General features: G+C 37.9%; 1 protein-coding gene across 2 annotated transcripts in view; it reads right to left on the bottom strand.

The window, feature by feature from the left end:
- The window catches only part of ADAMTS5 (ADAM metallopeptidase with thrombospondin type 1 motif 5), a 43000-nt gene that overhangs the window by 6671 nt on the left and 11094 nt on the right, over positions 1-25235 (bottom strand). For both annotated transcript variants that reach the window (XM_036875140.2, XM_036875139.2), the window contains 6 exons: positions 25039-25171; positions 14982-15149; positions 6649-6932; positions 5055-5238; positions 4521-4696; positions 2724-2899 (listed from right to left, as the gene is read on the bottom strand). In XM_036875140.2, coding sequence (XP_036731035.1) covers positions 2724-2899; positions 4521-4696; positions 5055-5238; positions 6649-6932; positions 14982-15149; positions 25039-25171 — 1121 coding nt within the window. The remainder of the gene's footprint in view (positions 1-2723; positions 2900-4520; positions 4697-5054; positions 5239-6648; positions 6933-14981; positions 15150-25038; positions 25172-25235) is intronic.

Raw genomic sequence — 25235 nt, 5'->3', positions numbered from 1 at the left:
TCCTTTTGTACTCCTTATTCATTCTCTTATGCCCTGCTTGGTAGCATCTGAACTCTGGACAATAATCAGCTTCTCTGGCTACCATAAATGAATGCAGTTGTTTCCATATAACTATTATGATGTACAGCTGGCAGGGCAAGGGAATCTTGCTTTGTTCAGGACTATCTCCACGACACGAAGAAGAGTGCCTGCCATGAAAGAATACATTCACTCATAAATACTACGTATGCTGTCGTGGAAGTGACATTCTAGTGGGGGGAAGTCAGACCCCCACAATTCCCCCCAGACAAAATCTGTGACACTATCAATTGATAAGAGCTGTGGAGAAACAGTGCAGAGAAAGGAAATGGTGAATATGACAGGGGTGGGGAAGAGATCCTCCTATTCATTTTGAGTAGCCATCATCTGAGGGGACATTTCACAGAGATCTAAGGAATTCTAGAGGAAGCATTGCTTATTGATTGCAGAAAAGTGTCCCAGGCAGAGTAAACTACACACACTTGCCTACATGCCATGTTTGATGAATGTCGGGAAGTCTGGTGTCAGGGGAGCAGATTAAAACAAGTGACTGGTGAAGAAGAGACACAGAGCAGGGCTGAAAGCTTTTAGCACCTTGCTGGTTACGAAACAGTATTGGAAATGGATACTGAGGTGTAAGCCAGTGGAGAGTGTTGAGCCAAGGAATGCCATGATCTGATTTCAGTAGTGGTAATAGCTCTCCTTACTTTGTGAAGACAATGTGAGGGCAAGGGCTGAGAGACTGGTGGGAAGGCTGCTAGATTGATTCAGGAAGAGATGATCATCAGTGGACTGGGTGCTCATGGTGGGGAGGAGGAACCTGACTCTGGACATACGTTGGAAGCAGGACTGGTGGGATTTGCTGAGGTTTGGATGTGGAGTGTCAGAGAAAGTGAGGAGCAAAAGAAGACTTCAAAGTTTTGGGCAAGGAAGGACTGAGTTGCCATTTACTAAGGTGGAGAAAATTGTCAGTGGGGGAGGGTTGGAATTAAGATTATGGTCATATTTGTGAAGAGATTTCAGCTCGAAGAAATATTTGAATATGCACTATCTCATTTGATCCTCACAGCAATATTAATTTGCAAGATAATCACTATTATTTTCATTCCACTTTCAAGAATTCTTATGGTAAAGAAATTTAGTGACTCTTCCAAGTTAATATGGCTAGTGATTTACTGCACCAGAGCTTAATAGTAAAAATTGCAGCTCCAAGATCAGTATTCTTTTTTATAAATTATACAAGGCCATGGTAATTTATTTGGAATACTTGAACAGGTCATTAGTACCACATTATACGATCTTGGCTAAATTAATTTGCAAGCAGTTATACTGTACACTATTTGTTGAGATTATGAATTTCTTCATTTTTTTCATGTGACATCAAATATGCAGATGTCTTTATGGTTGTCAATACAAAAAATTGAAAATGTTAAATTTGGCATTTTAAAAACTAGTTTATAAGTTTATGTAGGAAGAATATATAACATGTACTACAAAAGGTATTGTTTTAAAAAAAATAATTTTACTTCTCATCTGGCTCTTGAATTTCTCTTCTGTCCTTCTTTCCTTTTAAAAAATGTTTAAATAAAATAGCTTTTTCATCCTATGACCTCAGTTATATCTTTTGCTTTGGCATTCATCAGTTGTCTAAAATTAGATAAGTCCTAAACTTTCAGAGTCCAGGTTTCCTCATTTGTAAAACGAATGGGTAGACTTGATCATTTCTAAGGTATTTTGTACCTTTAAAACCTATAAAAATGTGGGATATAATGGTACATGCAGGGTTTGACCCAATACAGTCAGATGAATACTCTTACACCACTAGCAAACAGGATTAGTAATACATATTAACTCAGAATAAATTCTCCAGTCATACAATTTTTTATAATATCAAAGATGATTTCTAGTTTTCACATTAATGTGGCATGTAATTATTTTAATGAATCCTTATTGTGAGCTTGGCTGGTATACTGCCCTCCAGTTAAGACAACACAGCATGTATATTAAGAACACAGGTGCTTTTGGCCAGGCTCAGGGTAAGTGGTTTGGCAAAGAAGAGAAACAATTCTGCATTCCAGTAGACTCTTTGGCCAACTCAGCCATCCTAGCTGATAATATTTAATGCCGGAAATTGATACTTTATAAACTTATATCTTAAAGCAAACATGTAATCAGAGACCATGAGAGGAAACAGGAAGCAGACATTACTGTATATATTTCTTTACAAAGTAGATATAAACCAGGATAGTTCACTCTAAAATGGGATTGTTGTCTACACCACTGCAATTAACTTACATTTTGCAAAGAGAAATGTTTTTCTCAAGAAAAATGCAGTCTAATGAGGATTTGTTTGTAAAAAGAAGTAAAGATGGAAACCAGCCATCTTTCCTAAAACACATTTCAGGAATAATGGGTCTGCACGATATTGCTAACGTGGAATGTCACAGACTTTTCTTTTCAGTTTCACACTCTGCAAGACCTCATGGCCAGAGCAGTTTATCTGCTCCAGAGGCACCGCACATTTCCACTTGGCAACTAGAGTTCTTTCACCTCCTTTCCTTTGCTTCTCATATTCCCAGTGTGTTCCTAGAGCCACGCTAGACCTCCTCCCACAGATAGCTTACCATGTAACACGAATCCTCCTTTATCAATTTGCAAGAGCCTAACGCTTGGTTAAAACAGGGGCAATTGTTCTATCACATTACCTTTTCTTATTGAAGGTTCCAACAATCTTTGTACAGCTGGAGTTGTCTCCTCCACACACTCCACACTTGTCATACTGCAGCTTTGAGCCAATGATGCCATCACAGCCAGTTCGTACACACTTCCCGCGGACGCAGATGGAATTGCTATACGGCCTACATTCAGTTCCGTCGGTCACCTGAATAATGAGGACCACATTAGCAGCGGGGAAAACGTGCGCACAGGTACTTGGCATCTTTGGTAAACAGCAAGTTCTCATTTGTGAGTTCTGAGTTTGACTGGAGTAGATAGTACATTGAAAAATAAACAAAAAATCATAGTTTCCACGAGTATCTAACTGAAAAAACCCTTGACATACCAGCAGAAAGATCTGGGATAAATCTGGGGTATGCACTTTCTCTCTTGAGCTTAATTCTGAACGTGTTGGGAGACCCAAAGTCCTCATCTCCACTTCTGTATGTGTGACATGTTTCCAGGTGTATTGTGTTTTCATTGACAGAGCCATCTTCTCCCTTCGTGTGTGGGACTCTCACTTGTGTGGAGAGTAGAATATGAGCACATTCAAGACAGAGAGGTCCTTCTTTGTTGCATAACTGTTATTATAGTAATAAATTTGAAAATCTAAACCTGACATTCAAAATCTTGTAATGGTTGGAAAGCATTCCCTATTGTGTGGCAAACCATCAGATGTTGAAACAGAGACAAACAAATTAACATAGAAAAAGGAGTCTAGGGAAGTCAGAGAAAAGTACTTACTGTAAGAGCCTGAAAATATTCTGACTAAAGGAAATCAGCATATATTTAAAAAGCTAGTTTTAAGTAGTATGTGTATGGACTCTGGGGTTTGTGTATGTGCATATACATATAAATGGCATATACAATCATATACATAAACATACACACTTGTATTTGTATATATACAGAACTCTTCTACACACAGTGTTTGATTGTAAACTGAGGTAGGGTATACCTTGATAGGTTAACAGTTCCCCAGATGGTGGTATTTCCAGGTGATGTTTTGTTTTTATATTTCTTTATTTTTTTAATGAAAATTATTATTTTGCAATAAAAAGAAAACTATCTTGAAAACTACTTAAGTTGGGTGATCTTATTTTTCAATAATATGTCATAAATACCTGAAGGCCAGTTCCGAGGTGGTTTTGCATGTAGCACTTAATTTAACTTGCTGTATTTTTTAAATACAATGTTTAAACTGTATTTTAAATTGCTGCATAACATTGACTGTGAGAAATGAAATTGCTAGGAATTTAGAAAATGCCCTTCTCTGAAAAATAAGGGATAGTTTTGCATGCATATATTAAGTGGATAGCTACAGGGACATTGATTCATATTAAGGCTGTAAGACATTTAAAATGTAAAAGTCTGGGTCGAGATGATGATCTTAAAACCTACCTTTATGAATCACCAAAGGAATTCTTAAGTAAATGATAAAAATACAGAAAGTTTTCTTGCTTTTAGTCCCCTGTACAAGGGAACCTTGGAGATAACTGTTTTCCTGGGTATTTTGAAGTTAAGGTCAGACCTCACCTTCTTTGACAGAGAGTTCAATTTCTTAAAAATAGTTTTTAAAACATCTACTTTTTCTGTTTACAAAATAATTTCTATTCATTACATAAGGTCTGAAAGATACAGACATGATAGAGATGAAAATAAAACCCTCTGAAATCTAGCCACCCTCCGAATAATGACTGTGTATATTTGGTATCTGTGGGTTTCATTCTAACAAATAATTTCCACCCAGGACATGTCCTGTCTCTGGACAGGAGGTGAGCAGTTACCTTTGGAGAGAATACCACATAGTAGCCGGTGCCCTTAGCTCTGCAAGTCAGTTTACACACATCCCCAAGCAGGACGCCGGCGTATTTGGGAACCCATTCCACAAAAGTCTTGACTCCTTTTGCATCAGACTGATACCCATTTTTGGCCTCACACTGCTCATGACGAAAAGATTTACCTGAAAAACAAACATATCAATTATTACTATATCACTTCTGGAACTTAAGATATATTCTTGTGTATTTAAATAATTTTAAGGAGAAGATGATTTTTTTATTCAGAGCCTCTTCACACACCAGTGTTGAAGGATTCTTATCTACACAGAATTGCAAACAGAAATTACTTTCTTCCTACTCCCTGAATATTCACTCAGTTGGTTATAATAATCATTTAAAAATCACCCATGTGTTAGTGATTTGCACATGGGTGGAACCACGAAGTACAAGATGAATACACTCTTTCCCCAGCCTCCCCTATTTATTACTACTAGAGTACAAATTACACACGGCGGTTGCTGACACTTGGTAGCAGCGTACCATTAGGTGGGCAGGGCATGACACTGCAGGAGCGGTAGATGGCCCTCTTCCCTGTGCAGTAGCGGCCACTGTTTCTGGGTGCAGGATTATTGCAGTGGCGATAGGCAAACTGTACTCCTCCCCCACATGAGCGCGAACACTGGCCCCAGGACCCCCAGGATCCCCAGTTGCCATGGCTTGATGTCTGAAACAGAAAATAGGAGATATTTTAACTCAAAAAGGAGGAAAACATTCAAAATGTACATTGGAAATCACTTGCCTTCAATGACACAGTGGAAACTTCATCACAAATATAGTTAAATTTCACTGAATTTAACATGATCACAGGTATTAGCCACTCTGGAATTACAATGTGATTTCAATTCGAAGCAATTCTCCTTTTCTACTTGCTACCATCCCCTGACACTAGAGGACTTCACCCTCAGTCCTGAGCATACTGCAAAAATTACTCCTGGCTTCTCTGGGCCTTCTGAAATTGTACATTTCTGTTAGTCACCACTGAATCACACTGAACTTTTTGTCCACTCTGATCCTGCTCCTTTAATGAAATATCTCAAGTCAAAGGTTCTGCATGATGCTGTTAGCTGATTGTAATTGACACCTTTTCTCCCTCTTTAGCAACGAAGTCCTGCAGTCCCTTGTCGACGTCACCCATCCCGTCTGTGACAGACCCTCTGTCACACGCATAAATGTATGTGACCTGGGCATGGCTTAATTCTTCATTGGACTAGAGTCTCACTTTATAGACAGCAAATGCCACAGATACAGAAGTGAGCCCATACCACATGCACACACACCACAGGGAAAGGGGAGCCGGGTTGACACCCCAAGTCTACACTCTGGAAACATTGCAACAGGAAGCTGGAAGTTTCCAAAAGGAAAAATGTTATTAACTCCTTTGCTGAGGGAACTCACGCAGAACCTCCTCTGGCTGCCTGTTGGGTGTCTGAGAATGCATGGTTTTCTGACAGTCCTGAGTGACTCCAGAAACGCACACATGACAATGCTGTTCTAGGGACTTCGAAAATCTTGTGAGTGAACAAATGCCTTGCTTAGGCCTTGACAATTAAGGGGGCAATTACTGACCTGCAGGTGGACCATGCACATGAGGAGGGATGAGGTGTTTCCCTGGCGCAGCCACAGGTCACATTAGCTCCTAAAGCTAGATTAACTTGCTTTAAGGGGAAAATACGACCAGTTTGGAGTCACCCAGTGTTATGACCGCCATGTATGAGCTCTACTATTTCCTTACTGAATTTAAATAAATCTATTCTGATAACTTTAGTGAGAGGAGTTTGAAAGTAAACTTCCAGTGACTTGGGGGCCCTGCGTGCAGCCTCGTGATGGAGTCTGGGTTAAGTACCTACGTGTGACGGGACAAACCTGGATGTGGGTAGCTAAGGCCAGCCCTTTCTCCAGTTTTTGATTACTGACAATGGCTACCAAGGGTAAAGGAGGAAGCTGTAAATAGATCTCTCCAGGAAAAATATTTTACTAGGAAATAAAGGCTCCTGGTGACAGTGCCCACACGGGTCACAGGAGTGTACTTCAGATCTCAGGTCTCCAGGCACTGTGTGACAAGAAAAGCACTTACTGAATAATACTTTTTCTTGGTTTTGTCCACACACTTGCCCTGCAGGCAAATCCGCCCTTTCCCACATGGCGTCCCTTCCACGGCTGGCAGCTTCTTGGTCAGGCACACCATCTGGCCCTGGCGCACCACGGCGCACCAGAGGCGCGCGCAGACGTCCATTCCCGGACACACGGAGTACTCGGGCCCGAATGTCAGGTTGCACTGCTGGGTGGCATCATAAGTCTGCCCTGGGAGTTCCTCAGGGCCCAGGATCTGTTTGCGTGGTAGGTCTAGCAAACAGTTACCTGAAAGAATAACCAAGATGGACAACTGTTCTGTGTTTAGTTTTCAAGTCACAAAACTCATGGATCTGAAAACGCATTGCTCCAGCTGGTGCTGACACATGATGCCCCAGGGAAGGGGCCTGCGGGGGACGAGGCTGGGTGCCCCCTTGTGCTCACCGCTACCCTCTGGGCTTTTCAATGGACACTGTTCTCTGGGGCATGTATAGTGAGGGCAGTGGTATGATGGGAAAAAATCATTTTGTAATAATTAGTTGTGAATATAGCCATTGTGCTGAGGTACTAAAAGAAATCAGACTGGTCCTAGAGGAAATAAGAAACTGGACATAACAATAATAACAATAAGTGTTTACAGCTTTGAGGAGCAGAATTTGCCCATGGCTCTCTATGCCCCTTTCTCCACTTCCAACATACCTCTTCCTCAGGTGCCTGTCCAGGTCCCTTTCCGTTAACTCCATGAATAATAACAGGGTAATAACCTTATTCATTTTTGCACTCACCCAACAAGCATTTGCTTCACAGCTACAATGTCCCAGTAAACATGCCAGGTATCAGAAGAACAGAAAAATGACCCAGATCCATCCCTCAGGACCTCCTGATAAAGTGAAGGAAATAGACTAAGTAATGTCTCCCAGACTGATAAGAATTTTAATAAAGAGCCTTCAAGAGACACCAAATAAAGGAGCATTGGAATAAGAAAAGAAAACCTCATAATTCGGAGCCAGGCTCATTTTTACCCTTCTTTTTCTCACACGTGTGTCAGTTATTTAATGTGATTGGTATTGTTGGGTGCTTGGAGTGTGTCTGTCACAAAGTGCTCTTTCTTATCCCACAGTCACACGGGAGTATGAGGAGTGGGATGGGGAACCGGCAGAAGCCGGTCTGCACCCAGACGGGGCAAATTCAGAAGCTTCCCTGTGCCTCACCTCCCCCAGGAAAGCTCCCCAAGAATCCCTGCCCTGTGAGTCAACCCCATTTGTTTTCTCCCATCATAGGGAGGGTGCACTATTGCCTACCAGTTTCTGTATTCTTTCTGTTTACTTGATTTTAGGATTTACTCAGTGATTATTAGTAGTACTAAAAATAACAAGTACTTGTTACACACTTAACAGTCTCAGCTCTTAAAATGTGTTACTTTATCTAATACTCACTAGAACTCTGTAAAGCAGATACTATTATTTTCTTTATTTTACAGAGAAACAAGCTGAGGAACATAAAGATAGATCGCTTCCCCAAGGGCACAGAGCTAGCAGGGTCCTATGCTCAGAGCCAGCCTCTCTTCATATACCATCTGCCTCTGTTTAACACGTGGATAGATTTCTTGTTTTATTGGGGAAGGCAAGCTTGTGAAGGGTAGGGATCCTTTGAATGGTGGATTCCGTGCCTAATGGTAGAAACACCTGGTCTAAAGTTTAATTCTGGCAAAACACTAAATGGCTGAGTGTTCTTGGCCATGTTAGTCAACCTTTCCCTGATTTATTTTTAAGCTCTTCCTATTATAAGGTTAAAAGTAACTAACAAGACGTAAGGACAACCAGAAAAATAAGACACAATGATGGATGGCAGTATGCTCAACATATTTAACAGCAATTTAGATGTATTCAAGTCATTCTTTTTATTCAAGAAAAGAAAATCATTTTTAAAGCCTACTTTCCACTGAGAAATGGCATATTCAGCACATTTTAAGTATACTCCAAGTGTTTTTACAACTATATTCAGGTTTCTTCAAAGTGGATACCTTAGAATTTGTCAATCGGCGATGGAGACATTATATGAAAATGAATAAAGAGCAAAGTTCCTATTTAACTTCTGAGCCAGAATGTTTGAAGAGGTAAAGCTTCTTAAGGCAAGCCAGAAAAAGCATTAAAATAAGTATCCAGCCAAAAAGAACTTTGGGAGAAAAACATCAAGCTAAAAGAAAAACATCAACAGCAAGTCAATAGGAAAGACTGATAGTGAAACCTCACCAAGCTTTGTTTAAAAGGTAGAGTATGATTAGCACTTCAGAACCCCATGAAAAGTGTTCTCTTCATTGCTACATAAAAAAGAGCATTGTGTAACCCAGGGGATGCTGAACAGATTGCTGATGCTAGAATATTGTCAACAAACCTCTGAGACAGCAAGAATGCTTTCCAATTCTTCAGAAGTGCTGTTTTAAGAAACTTTTTTATTTTACTAAAAAGCACAGACTGTAAGACTGGCAAGCAAAATGCTGGCTGGGAAGGCTTTAACGTGTGCGGGTGCATGTGGCACGGGTCCACCTCATCTGTCATGAGCCAAAAGAACTCACCACCTTCTTATGGATGTAAAATCGGCTGTCATTTTTTCAATGGCACTAATAGATGATGAGCTAAATGAGATGTATAATGCAAACAATTTGAAATCAGCTTACAAGGAGACTTCAAGATGTGGCATCTCCTTACAAAGTTTATTATACAAAGTGTAAGTTTTAAAAATGAATCACACATTTGTTTTGCTATCAAAAATATGGTATCTCAGCTCAATGGTTTTCCCTTAGAGGTCATTTGGAGATGACCTTTTCTTGCTTAAAAGGATTCCTCACTTGCCATTAATGTATTACTCCAATGTTCTCACTATTTGGATTTTTTACTGCATTAGTTTCTGTTTACCCTGAAATATAGTCTATTAATGTCATCTATATGTTGAATTAGGTCCTTTTACAATAAAACAGATACAGACATCTCTACCAAATAGATGACTTGTGCCAGGGAACAATTGAAAAATCAGTCTGGGGCCTTGTCCTGAATTTCATGGTATAAAATGTTTAAAATCAAAATAATAGTGGACTGGATATACATTGTTTCCTCCCCCCCCCCCCCCACTTTTTTTTTGCATTGTCCATTTTTTAAGAATGTGTACAGTTTGGGGGAGGGACAAAAGAAGAAACTGATCAATCTTTTCATATCATTTATATTGATCTATAAAAGCATGAAATCTATGGCTAACTTTTCTTAATCTGTTTTATTTTTATTCTCAACCACTTCATATCTACTCCACATATTTTTAAATGTATCCTAGTCTGAAATCTTCTCTGGACTTTGCTGCCAAAATTTTGTCTGTTTGTTCTTTTCCACAAATTGCTAAGTTGCTTTTTCCTTTTCTGCCTCCCTACTCTCCCTCCCTCCCTTTCTTTTGTTTGAACATTGTGTGTTCAAACAACTCATACAAACTATAAAAATAGTTTGTAAAAGAAAAATAATAGAAATGCATGCGTATAACTATTTCTTTTAAGCATCCATGTTAAATTAAATGTTTAAGGTAAAAAAATGAAAAAGTAAAATGCACTGATTTTCCATATGGGCAGATAAAGGAATGAAAGTGGTAGTCTTTCCATGGCTACAAAGTACACTGAGGGGTGATGAAAGGTATGCCATGTTTCCAGGAAAGAGAACAGAAAAGTCTTTGTTTTTTTTATATCTGATGTCCTGCACTGTTAGTTTCTCATGTTAATAATCAACGAAAATTTGTGGATGAAGGTTGGTTGTTCTCTATCCTTTTTATTTGTTCTTACCCATTCCTAGAACTACAGTTATTCCTATCTTCTCTTCCTGTTCAATAGACAGACATGAAATTAAGCATTGGCCCAAATATCCATGATCTAGGAGGAATCAATTAATATTCCTAATGAAATTCATCAGAGAGGGCCTAATAGCACTACACACTCTCTCCTTTTACTTTTTATCATCATCTCCCTGAGACTGTAGCTCTTTTTGTAGGTCTTTATTCAAAGTCTAATATTAAAAGAGAAACTGATTCACTGTGAGCCAGATGACAGAGAAACTAAGGATCTTGACGAAGGAACAGACAATCGTTACTGAGCATAACAATCCAAGCGGTCAGCTTGGGAAACCGTTGGAAGCATTGAGCACACTCCTTAGCAAACATAAGGCCAAGGCAGTTAGATGAAACTATGTTGAAGGATGAAGCATAGCTTTTAGAAAATATAGGAAATCATGGCTTAAAATGTATGTTTTATGTACGGACTCTTTTAAATAACACATTTGTGAAAATCAAGATAATACCACAATGGGCTTTAAGTTTTGTGAGTACTACCTTAAAAATGGAACATTAGAATCTTTTAACTTGCTCTGTAGTCTATACTTATAAAGGACTCAGAGGACTGATTTTCTAATATAATTTTATCTTCAAAGTTCTGTGTTCAGTAGGTGGCTGTAAACTTAGCTCTTTACATATGCCACATGTTAATATTCAAAGCTTTCTATAGATTTTCCTTAGCGGCTTGGGTCTTGGGCATCCTACGCTGTCTTTACTTAGGTGGTGGCCTTTCTCATCACCTGGCCCTGTGGACTTAGGGACACAGAGATGCAGCTATCCTGTTTTGGCTTCAAGGTTACTAGTATTTGAGAAAAGAAATTCAATAAACTGCTTTCACTGCACAATTTCTTTGCTAGTGTTCACCTTTATTTTTGAGGCTCATTCCTCTTGCCAGCTTGCCTAGAGCTGACTTGTATAAATAGTGCACAGTGTCTAAAGTGTCTTGGCCAGCCTGGCAGGGGGCATTGCAGGGAGGTTCCCCATGAGACATGGCTTCTCCTTGCCTGATTCACAAGTATGCAGGCAGTTATGTCACAATGTGCATGCTGACTTTTCAACCATAACCTAATTGCCACATATTTCTTGTTGGAACTAAATCAGGAAACAGTATTCATGAATTTAAGTTTGGCAGTAGTCAAGTGCTACAAATGTCCAGCTACTTATGGCTAATAATTTTAAAAACAAATCAAATGATTTAATTTTACTCTAAGACCTCATTTCTCCAGCACTGCTGTAGGTAGTAGAAAGACAGATGAGCTTTTACCCATAAATGGATATTTCAGTTATGAACTCTTTAGATGCGATCTAAAAATTGCATAAATTTTGTCATAGTGTCTATATTATAAATATAATTGCTTTGCTGCCTTTATATTAATGTCATAATTTAGTTTTCCTAAATAACTGAAGACAACTTTTTTCTAAGTACCGATTACAGTATGCTGAAATATATTCATACTATATAATATATAAGGTCTTATTTATAGTATATAATATATGAAATATTTCATAGCATATGAAATACCCAGGGATCATGCTGAGTGTGATAGGATCTTTGACCTTTTGGAAAATTGTGCCAGATTTCTGAGCTTTTAATGTTTTAGGGGTATGTTTTATTTATAGCTTTTTTGGTTTCTCCCTTATTGTCCAATGATATCACTTCTTTCTCCCTGCTTATCTCTCTGAAGTGCCCCGCCCCATCATGACTGTTTTACTGCTTAAGATTGTTAGAGGCCCAGAAAATTACTACAGAAAAATATTAGGATAATATGAATAAACAGACTCTGAAAGGATGCCTGAGTAGTTCGCTACAAGTAAAGTGAAGGGGTTTTATGATGTGGTGTCATGATATCACTTTTGTCTTCTATGATGTGTTTTTGTTTGTTTGTTTATTTTTCCATCACTTTATACTTTGACTCGCTTCTTGGTTCCCTCTTAAGCTCAGAAGCTGAAAGTGAATCAGAAGTCGGAAACTCGACCATCTCAGAATCACATGTGCTAAGTCTTGTTACCATACTTTCACTTCAACTGCCCTAAGTCAGTTTTTTGGTCACAATTTAAAAGTTATTAAACAATTTGATTTCACATTTAACTGAGAGTGTTACAGAGCATCAGGGTTTCAATCTGTATCTGTGCATTCTGTGTTGAAATGAACACAACTGAGCTCTGCCATTATACCATAGGGCCTTTCTCTGGTTCTCCTTATTCTGAAATTACTTTATTCACTATAGCTACTGATAAAATTGAAGTGTTTTTTTCTGCTTTTGGTTAAAATACAAGTCTGTCTAACCAACATATTCAAAAGTAAGAGAGTCTAGGTTTGGTGAAATAAGTTGATAAATAAGGTATGAGAATTTGCTGTCCAAAGAATTTTGGTAATTTAATTTATTTACAGATATATGGGAAACTCAGATAAGATTTTATTAGTACAAGTGAATATGACTATTTCAACTAAAGGTATGTTCTTGGTCGTTATCTACCATGAGGGATTTTGGAATAGACAGAGAGATGCATAAAATATGAAATCTGTTGCAAAACTTTAAAGTCTGAATGTGGACTCTTTTAAACACAGAGATAATATTTTAAAATGAAGACAGTACTGAAAGCATACTTACTGCACTGAAAGTCATTCCATAAACACGAAATCAATGAGTCACTCCAAAATTATGGCAAAAAGGAACAAAATTCTGCACAGCATTGTAATTAGCTGACCTAATACTTGCACAGGAAAAAAAAATTTGTTCCCATTTAGCCATAAGTATTTGCTTGCCTTAGCAACTAAATCCATTCATTTAGTGATTCAAAGTTTAGCTCAACCTTTTGGCATGTGTAATGTGTGATTCTGAAATAAAATATTAATGTTACTTCATTTTCAGAAAACCTGAAAGAAAAAGAGCAAAAGCAGTATTAAGAGTGGAGACTAAGATTCCACTCAAGAGGGATTTCATTAGATATTGATTTGATCAGTGTAGACAGGCAGATAATTAGGCAAATATTCATTTCAAGACTTTATCACCATTTAATCAGCATTGTAAAGTGAGCTACACAGAAAGTTCCCCCTTTATCATTAGCCTAAATGAAAAGAGTAATACATTGATTTTTAGTATTATTTGTAAATCTTTGATACATTGAGATGTTCTTTCAACTAGCAAAGAACATTTCTTTTGTATTGAAGGAAATTTTAAACCAAGCTGGGCATGGACTGTTTTAAGGAAAAGGAAATTTAAAAAGCTGCAAGTGCCTAAAACATTACTGATTCACCACTAACATAGTAAAAATGAGTTCAAGAACAGACTTTGCCTGTGAGATACCAAAGAACTGTGTTGTGAATATCTTTTAGTCTGAAAATAATTCAATTCATCAATTATTTTGACATTATGTAGCCCAAGTTCAAGATGGCCAACTCATGAAGATATTATGAAAATACTAAGCCATAAATTTTGTGGATCTAGGAAAAGAGTTATCACAAATTCTCTTAATCTAACTTTGAACCATACATCATGAGATAGCTTTATGGACACTTATTATGATCAAGAATTTTGTCACGTTCAATACACCCACCAGTTTTAGAAAGAGACACATTTTTAAGAGAAAACAACAGAATGAGAATATGCTAATTTCTGTGATATGAGAAACTTGAGCTGCGTGGTCTCTGAAGATCTCTCCCAACTCTAACCTCTTGTGTTTCTAGTTTTTTGAAGTAATAAGGAATGCCAGGAAATCAACAACAGCTTGTTTCAAAGATTATTTAAGTGGCCAGAATTTATTTCTAAAAACTGCGACTTCTTTAGTATTTTTATGTACTTTACAGCGCTAATCCTGGATTTACAGAATTTAACAAAGAATGCTATGCTCTTGAACTGTATCCAACGGACAAAGCCAAAGATTTTCTTTTGAAGTTCTTAAAGTGTTTTCTCACCGTTCAGACTTGTTTTCTCTTTCTGTTGTGCAGTTTTTACTCTACTTTTAGGAGAATCTGCTGTTAGAGTGAAACCAGATTCTTCCAGTGAATGCAAATCTAAGCTTCCTTTCCTGGCTTTATGCTGCCATAAGAGAATCTGACAGAATTGTCACCTACATTTTCTCCACACCCCTATAATAGGCATGTAACAAATAATTCTGAGAGTCATATTAATAGCAGGGAAACAAGATGTCTGCCAGCATTCCCACAGGAAGCTAGTGGTGAAAGAGGGAATAAAAGCCAGGCTTTCAGAGCACTGGCTAGGCATTCTGTGTGGTCTCCCACACTGCTTCTCTTTTGAACTTTTCAATTCAAAAGCAAAAATACCATAGCTATAATGCCACCAAGGTCGTTGGCATTACCCACCAGCAGACAGTCCCCTCGCTCCCTTTCCTGACACTAACTAAACCACCATTCTCTTAGGGGCATGATGAACGCCATGAAGATACAGTGAAGGAAACCTTTTAAATTATCCCAAGTTTTGTTTCTAAGCTTATGTTGTCCTGAGCAATACATACCGTGGCCATCATCCAGGAATTCTGTGATGGTGGCTGAGGTGCATTTGGACCAGGGCTTGGACGAATCAATGCTAGTTAGGATGGAAGACATTAAGCGCTTATCTTCAGTGGCCCCAAAGTTCTCTTCACAGAATTTGGAGTCATCGTGGGAGAGGCCAAGTAGATGCCCTAGGGGAGAGAATACAGAAAGTACGACTGATGAGTGATTTTGCATTTCTACTCTTACGTGACAATTATACTAGCATGTGATTTTTTTCCCTCCCAACTGTACATGAGTTCATTTTAACAGCTTTCTCATGTAGCAACTAGACCCCCAGGGAAATTAAAGCTGCATGCAGCTAGAGCAGTCACTTTTGGTGAACATTTAGAGGAAAACAGAAAAATTACACTGAGGAGTAGATGTTCCTATAATCATCTGGATCACACATGCTCAAAGATTTGTAGAAACAGGCCTGATTTAGAATCTAGAATTTAAAAGGCAACTGTGGGATTATGTCATAGCCCTCACTACATATTATTTTGATTACTTGTCTAATTTTCTGCCTTCTCTGATCAACCATAGACCCCGTGAGATCCAAGACCATCTTCCCTGTCCACTATTGAAACCTCTGTATTTAACTCAATGTTCTGCAAGTTGCAGATACTTAATAGATGGCTTTTGAATGTCAGTGACTTCTATTTTCTTGGCCAAGTAAATAGGTAGCTATGTAAGAGATGACTAGGAGAGAAAAAGAAAGAGAATTAATGTTAGTAACTTCCCAGTTCCATGCAAATGTAAGCTTGTCTCACCCCTTCATTTCTTTTAGTTATTTTGTGAGTTGTGCACACTTACTAGTCCTACAAATAAATGGCATATTTTGAAAATGTACTAGTTTACATCTAAGAAATGTCTAAAATACCAAGATGCCCATCAAGGAGTGTTAGAGTCTGAGAGAAAACAAACACTGGGAAGGTAAGTGATTGGCCTCAGCTAGGTGGTGTTTGTGTGTAAGCCTACCAAATCCGTTCTCTGAAACCCCAGGGTCATTTCCATTCTACCAAGGTATCATTTCACAGAGTATATAATTGTTATAATCTGCCTGAATTGTTTTTCTATTACATAAGGCTCATTTTCACATAGTCTAAAGAGGAAACAACGTTCTCCAATAAATCTAAAATACTCTTAAAAAGTATACTACAGTGATGGACAGTGACTGCAATAGGATATGGGTGGGAACTTGCTAATATAGGTAAGTGTAGTAACCACATTGTTTTTTCATGTGAAACCTTCATAAGAGTGTAAATCAATACCTTAATAAAAGATTTAAAAAGATATATCCAGGATGGCAGTTGGTAGAGACTCTAAAAAGCACACAAGTTATCCTAGTAGTGTTTTTTGCAAAGCTTTATAGAGTCATACACCACACTCTAAAAAAGAGCATACATAGAAAACACTGTAGAAAAGTGATTACTGCATTCTCTCTTGGTTTCTGAATGCCAAAGGCAGAAACTTTGGCTCTTCTTCCAAAAAAAGTCTGGGGTGCAACAGTAAAACCCAACAGAGATGAAATCTTGCATGCCACATTCCAATGACTTTGGGCCAACTTGTTAAATCACCAACACCTCATAACTGAACTGTCCACTGAGCAGCTGGCTGCTGTTGCAGCTGAAATTAAGTGGCTGGGGCTGGGTGACCCTCTGAGGCTTCATATTTTATGGTATTTATGCAGTTATTTGCTTCAATAGCGCTTACTAAGCTAGCAAGTTTTCTGAGGGAAACCCTCATGTCCCCACTCACATTTTATTTGGTCAATAGCATAAATGTGCATCACAGTCTGTAAAGCATGTCCCAAGTAACATGCAAAAGAAGACTGGCAGGAGCTTGTCCAATTTTGGGGTGATAATCTTGAGTCTTTCAAGAACTCGCAGAACCTTTGATTCATGTCTTACTCAATACTGCTTAAAGTTTCTTAGTACACCAAGCACTTGCTGAGAAGGAACTCTGCTTCTTGCACTTTGGTAATGTGGACTGTTCTTCAGCTAGCACCATGGGATTTGCATGAAAATTCCACACTTGAGTTTTTCCCCCTGGCAGAGAAGAGAGAGAGGTAAAGTGGCCTGAGGTGACCCCTGCAAAATGATGTGTATTGAAATGCAAGTTTTATATGTAAAAATGTTATTTTTTTGCATTCTATTACATAAGATATTCCTATTTATTTAATGGAGTAACAGCTTTTCCTCAAAATCTATCTAAATAATGTAAATGTACTTTCCATATACATTTTTACTATTGTATCAAGGTATTTTCCCTTGAGTTGGAGGGTGAATTTTAGATTTTTTATTTAAGATACAGGCCATGTGACAAACACCAAATTCACTTTGAGGGGCCTGGGAGAGTACCTCAATTTTTTTTCATACAGAATGGTGAGGCATATAGTTTAAAATAGCAATTAGGTAAGCAAAGTAGTTTATTTAAAAGTATTTTGGGGGTATTTTTGTGATTCTTTTGGCATGCTTTGTGGCATAATACTGTGAATCTTATGCTCCCTAAAGGAATTAATTTATCAGTGTAACTTAATTGCTGCTGAAGATACTTACAAGAAATTCTCAAAGAAAAGAATGCCATTTGAGCATGAACAAATCTTAGTTCCACTTCAGCAAGAGCTACAAGGAGATGTGAATTTTGGAAGATCTCCCAAAGTCAGTGAGAAGCAATGAGAGTCATGGGCAATGTGAAGAACATTTAAGTGCCCAAAGAAACAGGCAGCCAGTTCTACAGTCACTGGAACCAGGACACAGAGAGAGAGGCCCATGTGACTTCCTTTCAGAAGCTGGACAGGAATGGAAATGGAAGATCAATGTGAGGGATGTTTGGATGCTCTTCAGGAAAGACGTGACAGACATACTAAAGGCTGTGAGCAGAAAAAGAGGTGGTACTTTCAAATGTGATTCCCCCGATCATTACGCTAGCTTACTCTAATGTCAGTCTGAAATTTGCCGATATCTTTTGAGCACTGCAATGGCAGCACCCATAGAAAAGCATAAGCTATTTTAAAGGCACACTCACATTAGACCAACATGCTATGGTACTAAAAACTTATTAACAGAGAAAAATCCAGAGTTCAGGAAATTTAAGATATAATGTTGTAGCTGACAACAGTAGATGTCAAACAGATGTTATAAAGGGGAATCAAAATTTATCATGATGTCCCTGATCATCTAGGACATCCAGCTTTTCCTGTGAAAGTTTGTTCATAAATCTTCCACAGAGATAATCTAAAATCTCAGGTGTGAATTGGAGATGAAGCATTTCTCCAACATTTAATTATACTAAGGAAATAATTATGTTAATCCTCCCATGAGATTTACATATATGTGTCCCCAGAGAGTGAGAGAGCGGATGAAGAACATAAAGAAGTACCAGAGAAGATATTTACAACTCCTAAAGTAAGGTGGTGTCATTTTCATTAGTGTTGCTTATGTGAGTTTTTATAGCAATACAGAGAGAGTTAGTGTGAGAGGTGACGTTTTGGAGGAGGCAGGGTGATGGAATCAAGAAACCCAGAGAGAAAGGCAATACTTATAATCAAAAAGACAGAAAGAGATTTCTTTCCCAAGTCAAAGTACAGGGAAAGAAGGGTGAAGAGGATTCAAAACAATTTTGAAAGATTTACCTATAAAAGAAGAGATTTGCAGAAGCTGGACCAAACTCCCTCAGTGAAACTGGCAGAGACAAGGCAGGCATGGATTTAGGGGCACAATTCACAGTCAGGGTTTAAAGTAGAGGTCCCAAAGTCTGGCTCTAAGGAAGCATTAGTATTTGTATTTGGAACCATTTATGATCAGTAGACATGGAAAAGACTGAAGAGCAGTGTGTTTGCTTTCACTAAGGTAAGCAGTCTTGTTTCCAGTACTCTCTTTCTTGGTGAATCCTTAATTCTTGATTGATATGATTAGAAATCTCTCACCTAAAATCCAGATGCAATTAAGGCTGAAACACACTTGTGTAGTGAGTGCACTTGTTAATGGCATTTGTAATTATACACTAAAATAGAAAAAAAAGATATCATAGATAACAGAATGAAATTTAGAAAATAATGTGATTGTCTAATTTAGTATTTTCCCAAGTCCTCAGAACTGCATCTTGCTTTTTGAAATCATTATTAAAAATCAAGGTATAAATTGAAGGGCTTTTGTAGAAAATACTGATCTACTCTTAATAGATATTAAGCTATGTCATAAATAAAACAGTCCCGATAATGAGTTCCCACCACACAAAATAACCTTAGGAAGGAGTTTATTTGAATTACACTAAGGAAATTAATTTCATGGTAAATTATGTCAAAGCAAAACCTATAGGGTAAGAGTCTGAATTATACTGTTAACTCAGAAATATCAAACAATGAATCCACTAACAACTGTTCTAGTATGATAATTGTCTTTTTAAGTTGGTGTCTTTTTAAATGCATAACAATATCTTATTAAATAAATCTCAGCTTTGATAATCACAATATAGATTTAAAAAGCACCTGGCCTCCTTAAACTCACAAATGAATCTGGTGTTAGAACATGTGAGATGTTGTACATCTGAACTTTAAAGGAAAACGTTGGTTTGGCTTCTTATTTAATTCAGGTATTAATTACTGTATGACTAGGGCTGACTTTTAACATTAACTTCAGGAAGGAAATTTGGTTCTTTTTCTAAACTTTTGTCTGCAAATTAAACAGAATTTCAAGTTCTCGTCTTCTGACCCCAAACTGACCAATGGACAAGGGGACATAACACCACATCCTAAAAAAATGTTACAAGTAGCCCTGTAATGTGTTTACTTAAGAAAGCACGGCTGGGATGGAGCATCTGTTTCTTAATGAGGTCATGTTTTTATTTCACCTAATTTTCCAGCTGGGATTATTGAGGTGCAAGAAGGTCTTGCCAGAGGTTGAAAAGTGAGTCAGTAGCACTCAAGGGATCAGAATCCAGGATCCTTGAGGAAGGGAACCAGGAGTTCCAATAATTGGATCATCCACATCTCTTCAGACACAAATGCTTATTTAGGAGTGAAGGAAAACTCCCATTTCAAAATGTTAAACATAATGGTAAATGTTGTATCAATTATGTAATTTGGAAGAAAAAAAATTTTTTCACCTTATAATTAACTCTGTCAATATTCTTTTGAAACAAATCCAGGATTATTTCCTCCAAAATGAACACTAACAAACCATTAAAGGATAACATCAAAACTTCAGCTGTGGAACCAGATGAAATGAGGTCAGATTTTCCCTGAGCAGTACATGAGTTGTTCACCTTAGGTTTGGAAATGTCTCTGTGTGTCACTTTTCTCCTCTCTTGGGTGAGCCATTGATACAACTCACTGCATGACGTTTTGTGAGAATTAAATGATATTATGATATTGAAAGATGAGAAGTTCTTAGAATGCATGCTTGACCAATACCAAAGGCCCCCTGATGGTTAGCTAACTTAATCTGTTCTTGCTGATATCCCGGTTTGTTATACTTTTACTTATGGCTATTCTAGTCTTCAGTAGCTTTGATAAAATTTGATATTGCTAGATACCTTCGAATTGGGAGAGAAAGGGAAATTTCCTAATCATAAAAAAACCATGCCTTAAGTGTGTGATTTATTTGCTTTTTATACCACCGTCAGCTTACTGGGTTTCCACACACGTGGTGGATGATCTACAAGCCTCTCCTAGAGAAATACAAATTGGTTATTGGATTTAAAAACAAATCAAAACAAAACTGATGCTCAACACTAAATCTCTCAATGATGCTGGACATACAGTAAAGACCTATTCCCACCTTTCCTCTGGGAGCCAAGAAAGACACAGTGTGGCACTGCTCCACACTGGATACAAAAAATGTTCAGTTCATGTTGATTAAAGCCATGGGTTTGGAGGTAAATACTGAGTTTAATCCTAGCTTCCTTTCACTTCACATCTCACAGCCAGTTCTGACATCTGATTCTGGGCACTTGGCTTTGGTCTATGGTGTTTTGAGGGCCTCCGCAGCTTTTCAAAACAAGGCCCTGCTTAATCTAATCATCCATGGGAGCAGAGTCACATGCAGACCGGCCAGAAAACTCCCTCTGACCACAGCTAAACACAGGCGGCCGTGCTGTTGTGTCGCAACCACTTCCTAAGCCTCCGGCTGAGTATTTGGCTTTGACTTTTTAAGTTGCCTGATTAGCTTAAGAAGCCTGACTAGCCTTTCATGGTGGAGAGACTCACTTAGCACATTTTATAATTAACTACTATAAGGCAAAGCTTTAGCAAGTTTGAAAATTATGGATTTTGTTAGTCTAAATAAAATTAGGTTGTTCCCCCTAGCATATAAGAAGCTGGCCAATCATCAGTAAGATTATTATTTTGAAGAACCATGTGTGCAACAGGTGAAATCTTTTTATTATAAGCCAATAATAAAAGTTCGTCAAGTTAAAAATATAAACTTAAAATGTAAACTTATTTTCACTTGAAAACTTTCTAGAGTCCACATTTGGATTGTAAAATGGCTGTAACCATGTTCTTGCCACCACTCAAGGGAGAGACAGGAATGGGGACTGTGTTCTTGATAGTTTAGCTTTCTTATATGTCCTAACATTCTAGTCAGTGTTTATGTGGGCATAGCAAACAAGGAGGAAGGCAGGTTATTACTGCCTTTATAAAGTTTATACTCATCAAAATCTATTTTCTAGAAGCCTGTGTTGGCATCAGTTGACTGTGTACCTCTAAAACCTAGCTCTTTCTCTAAAAAAAAATTGGGAAAAGAGAAGTGTTCTAGTTAATTTGTGGTGCATGAAAAGAATCACTTTTCATAATGCTTAACACCCTTAATTCTGACTTTACCATGGACAGAAAAGATGTAAGATAGAGACTTCAGTCTTGCCTCTATTTTAAATGTTAATTCTCAATGCAGGAAATATTTTAGATGGAGGGGGTAAAAGACCAAACGTTTTTGATTCAAATGACTTATTTTAAACCATTATGTATAGAAAGAGGGAGATTCAATGAGAACCTTTAAGCTGGTTAATCAAAGTGTTATTCTTAATCAAATACATCATTTTACTGCTTCTAGAACAAGGTAGAAAAAATATGGGAACAGCCAGGACACTTTCTTCCCAGCCTATGTTTTGAGCACAGTAACATATTTGCACCGTCTGTGTGCACAAAGAAAGTTGAACATTTTGGAAGGGGCTCAAGCAAATTCACATTCTAGCAAAACCAAGGTCTCACATTGTCATTTTTGATAACCATACATAGCCGTACATACAACCCCCAAATATGGAAAGTAGCAAATGCCTAATAAAAGGAAAGGGAGGAAATATGTAAGAATGGAGTAGAATTAGAATCCAGACCATGGTTAGCTTGGACTGATGGCCTCATGCAACAACTTAAAAATAAAGCACTGGAAACAAATCAGCAAATGGCATTACCCAAAAATCCCAGGGGCTGCAGAGGCAAGACTCTGTAATCATATACAGATGGTTAGGAAATTTAGTATCGTCTCTAAATTTTTAAGGCTTATACTTTATAACACATGTGCACAATATTTAGGCAGAAAGTGAAATTAAAGGATAATAAAGCAATTAGAAAATAAAGTGAATGAAAGCCAGATCCCTTTATGAAAGAGAAATTAAATCCATATTCTCTTATCCCCAGACCTTAAATTTCTCAAGTTAGGCCAAATGTAATGCAAAAAGGGAAATTAAGTAGGCAGTGTTTGACTGGAGAGTGAATTGCAGAGAATTCTGAAGAAGTAAATAGAAATTAAAGGGAACATAGGACATAGTCCTATATACTAAAGATTCAGGTTTGATTTTTTTATAGAAGCCCACATAGCTCCAATATTGTTTTCTTATGAAACTATGTTCAGTGTTCTTGTACTAAGGAGAGTTCTTAATTATACATATAAAGTTTTAATAAAATGCTTGTTCTCATCAGCATCTGGCTTCCGACCTCTCGGCTTGCTGTGCCTGCCTGTGCAAGCCCTTGGCCCAGGAATTCAGGAGGGGTGGGGAAGGGGATGCTTGTTTCTCCTTCCAGCCCGGTGACCAGCTCCCAAGGGAGCTGCATTACTGACTCAGTGGCTCTCTTACAGGGCAACCTCCCAGATGCTGCCAGTGTGTGAAGAAGGATCACCACAGAATGGAAGGAAATAGTCCTTCTTTTAAGGAATCTGTAATCTCTTATTTAGAAAACCAGGAGTTAGGGTTTATAATCTTGTGGCTGGATAATGCCACAGTTCAACCCTGCTGCTTATTCCTAATCCTTCCTCTACCCAGTCTCAGATGAACCAGCCTCCTCCGACCCAGGGGTTTAGAACCTGTCTGAGGGGACTTCTCTCACTCGGAGTAACAGTGATTAATTCCTGATGTACTTTCTAAATCATTTCCACTGCAAAATCAGAACACTGCCTTAGGCAGCTCTCATGTCACTCCCAGTTACTCACTCATGCACACACACAGATATGCAGTTAGTATTGATTGAGGATCTACATTGGGTCTTACTTTTATCAGTTAGTTTAACAGGCATGAGTGACAGACAGGTGAAGGCACAATCCCAGTCCTGAAACACAAATGGCATATGTGTTTTAAAAACATTTTCAGGCCTCATTGTTAGTCCATTTTACAGGGAAGGAATAGAGACTCAGTGAATCTCTTGCCTGAGATGAAACAAAGAACATGGAGACAGAGTTGGGACTTCATCTTGAAGCTGATGAAGCTCCATTAATAAAATGTTTAACTGAATTATTATCAATGGTGCTGTGGGATGGTTATTTATGTTAAGACTTTATGTTTGTATCTTTTTTCTTAGATGGTAAGAAGAGTGTCAGGAAAATTAAGGTCATGATTAATACTGAAGAAATGAAATTTAACTTCTGATTTCTATTTTACTGCTGCAATATACTGACTTTTGCCATTATCTTTGATTTGAAGTTATTTTAACTCTTCAAAGACAGCATAGCAGCTAGACATTGACACCTTGTGAAATATTTTCTGCCGACTAGGAATGTGAAAAAGTTTTAATTCCTATTTAAAAAGTATGGTTTTAGGTTAAAAACTAAATCTGTTCAATAATAATTTTCAAACCATATTTTACTTCCAAAAAGATGATGCTAAAAGATGATACATACATTAAAATGTAAATAAAATTGTTAATTAAGAAGCAAAACAGAAGTGTATGCGAATATAAATAACAGTTGGTAACATACCCAACCTGGTCCTTAAAATATCTCCACTAAATAGCACTGTTATTACAGTATTTCAGATGTGAAAACTGAAGCTTAGAGAGTTTAAATAATCAGACCAATGTGACACAGGCAGAACGTACTTTTAGCAAGAACTGAGGCCAGATGTGTCTAATTCTAAGTACCAATTTCTCATGCACCTAGTAGCCTAGGTCAGTGCTTAGGAAGTATGCATTACTAACTGCTGGGACATTTTTCAACAATCAACTTGGTCCTAAATTTATAGTTTTAGGGTTTAGATGTGTTTCTTATGACAAACAAATGTGATAAGTGACATTTGAAAATGAATCCTGTTGACTGTTGGTCTTGGTTTCATTTACTCTGCTATTAAAAAAAAAAGAACAAAAAAATGAGCCAGGAATGTTTACCATAAACTACTGTTTACCTATGACAGGAGCCAACTATCATTATTCACAATGGGATAAAACATGATACATTTCTTTGCAAGATGATTAGCCCTGCATGAGTCCATAGAGTCTTGAGTCTTAGCTGAGGGACATCTCTGCATTCCATAGTCAACTGTGACAAATTTTGTCTAAGAGTCATTTATGGATGCTTCAAAAGATAGTGGCAGTAGTGAATTTCTCTTAAACTTTTAAATGACACCATCCAAAGGGAAACATCTACTGTGAGCCTGAGTTTGCCTTCCTTCTCCCTTATTAGTTAACCCTGAAATTGCAAACATTAACAGATGTAATCCATAGTGTACATCAGAACCTGGAGGAATCTGGAATTAATTGCCAAGCGTTTTGGTTCCTGTTGCAGCTGTTACAAGTATTTGATTTGGCAAGGGAAGAGAAAAGGCACTGCATACCAATTTCGTGAGCCACGGTGAAGGCTGCGTGGAGGCCATCATCCTCAATCACAGCACAGCTGCGCTCTGGAGAGCATATGGTCCCAACGTCTGCCATTCCCAGGGTGTCACATGAATGATGCCCACATAAATCCTGCCCAGGAGAAAGAAATCATTAAAATCAATTTACATCCAGAAGGAGCCACCTTGGAGAGCCA

Source organism: Manis pentadactyla, chromosome 1 (assembly GCF_030020395.1).
Source record: "Manis pentadactyla isolate mManPen7 chromosome 1, mManPen7.hap1, whole genome shotgun sequence".
NCBI lineage: Eukaryota > Metazoa > Chordata > Mammalia > Pholidota > Manidae > Manis > Manis pentadactyla.
This window is presented reverse-complemented; position numbering and strand designations above follow the sequence as displayed.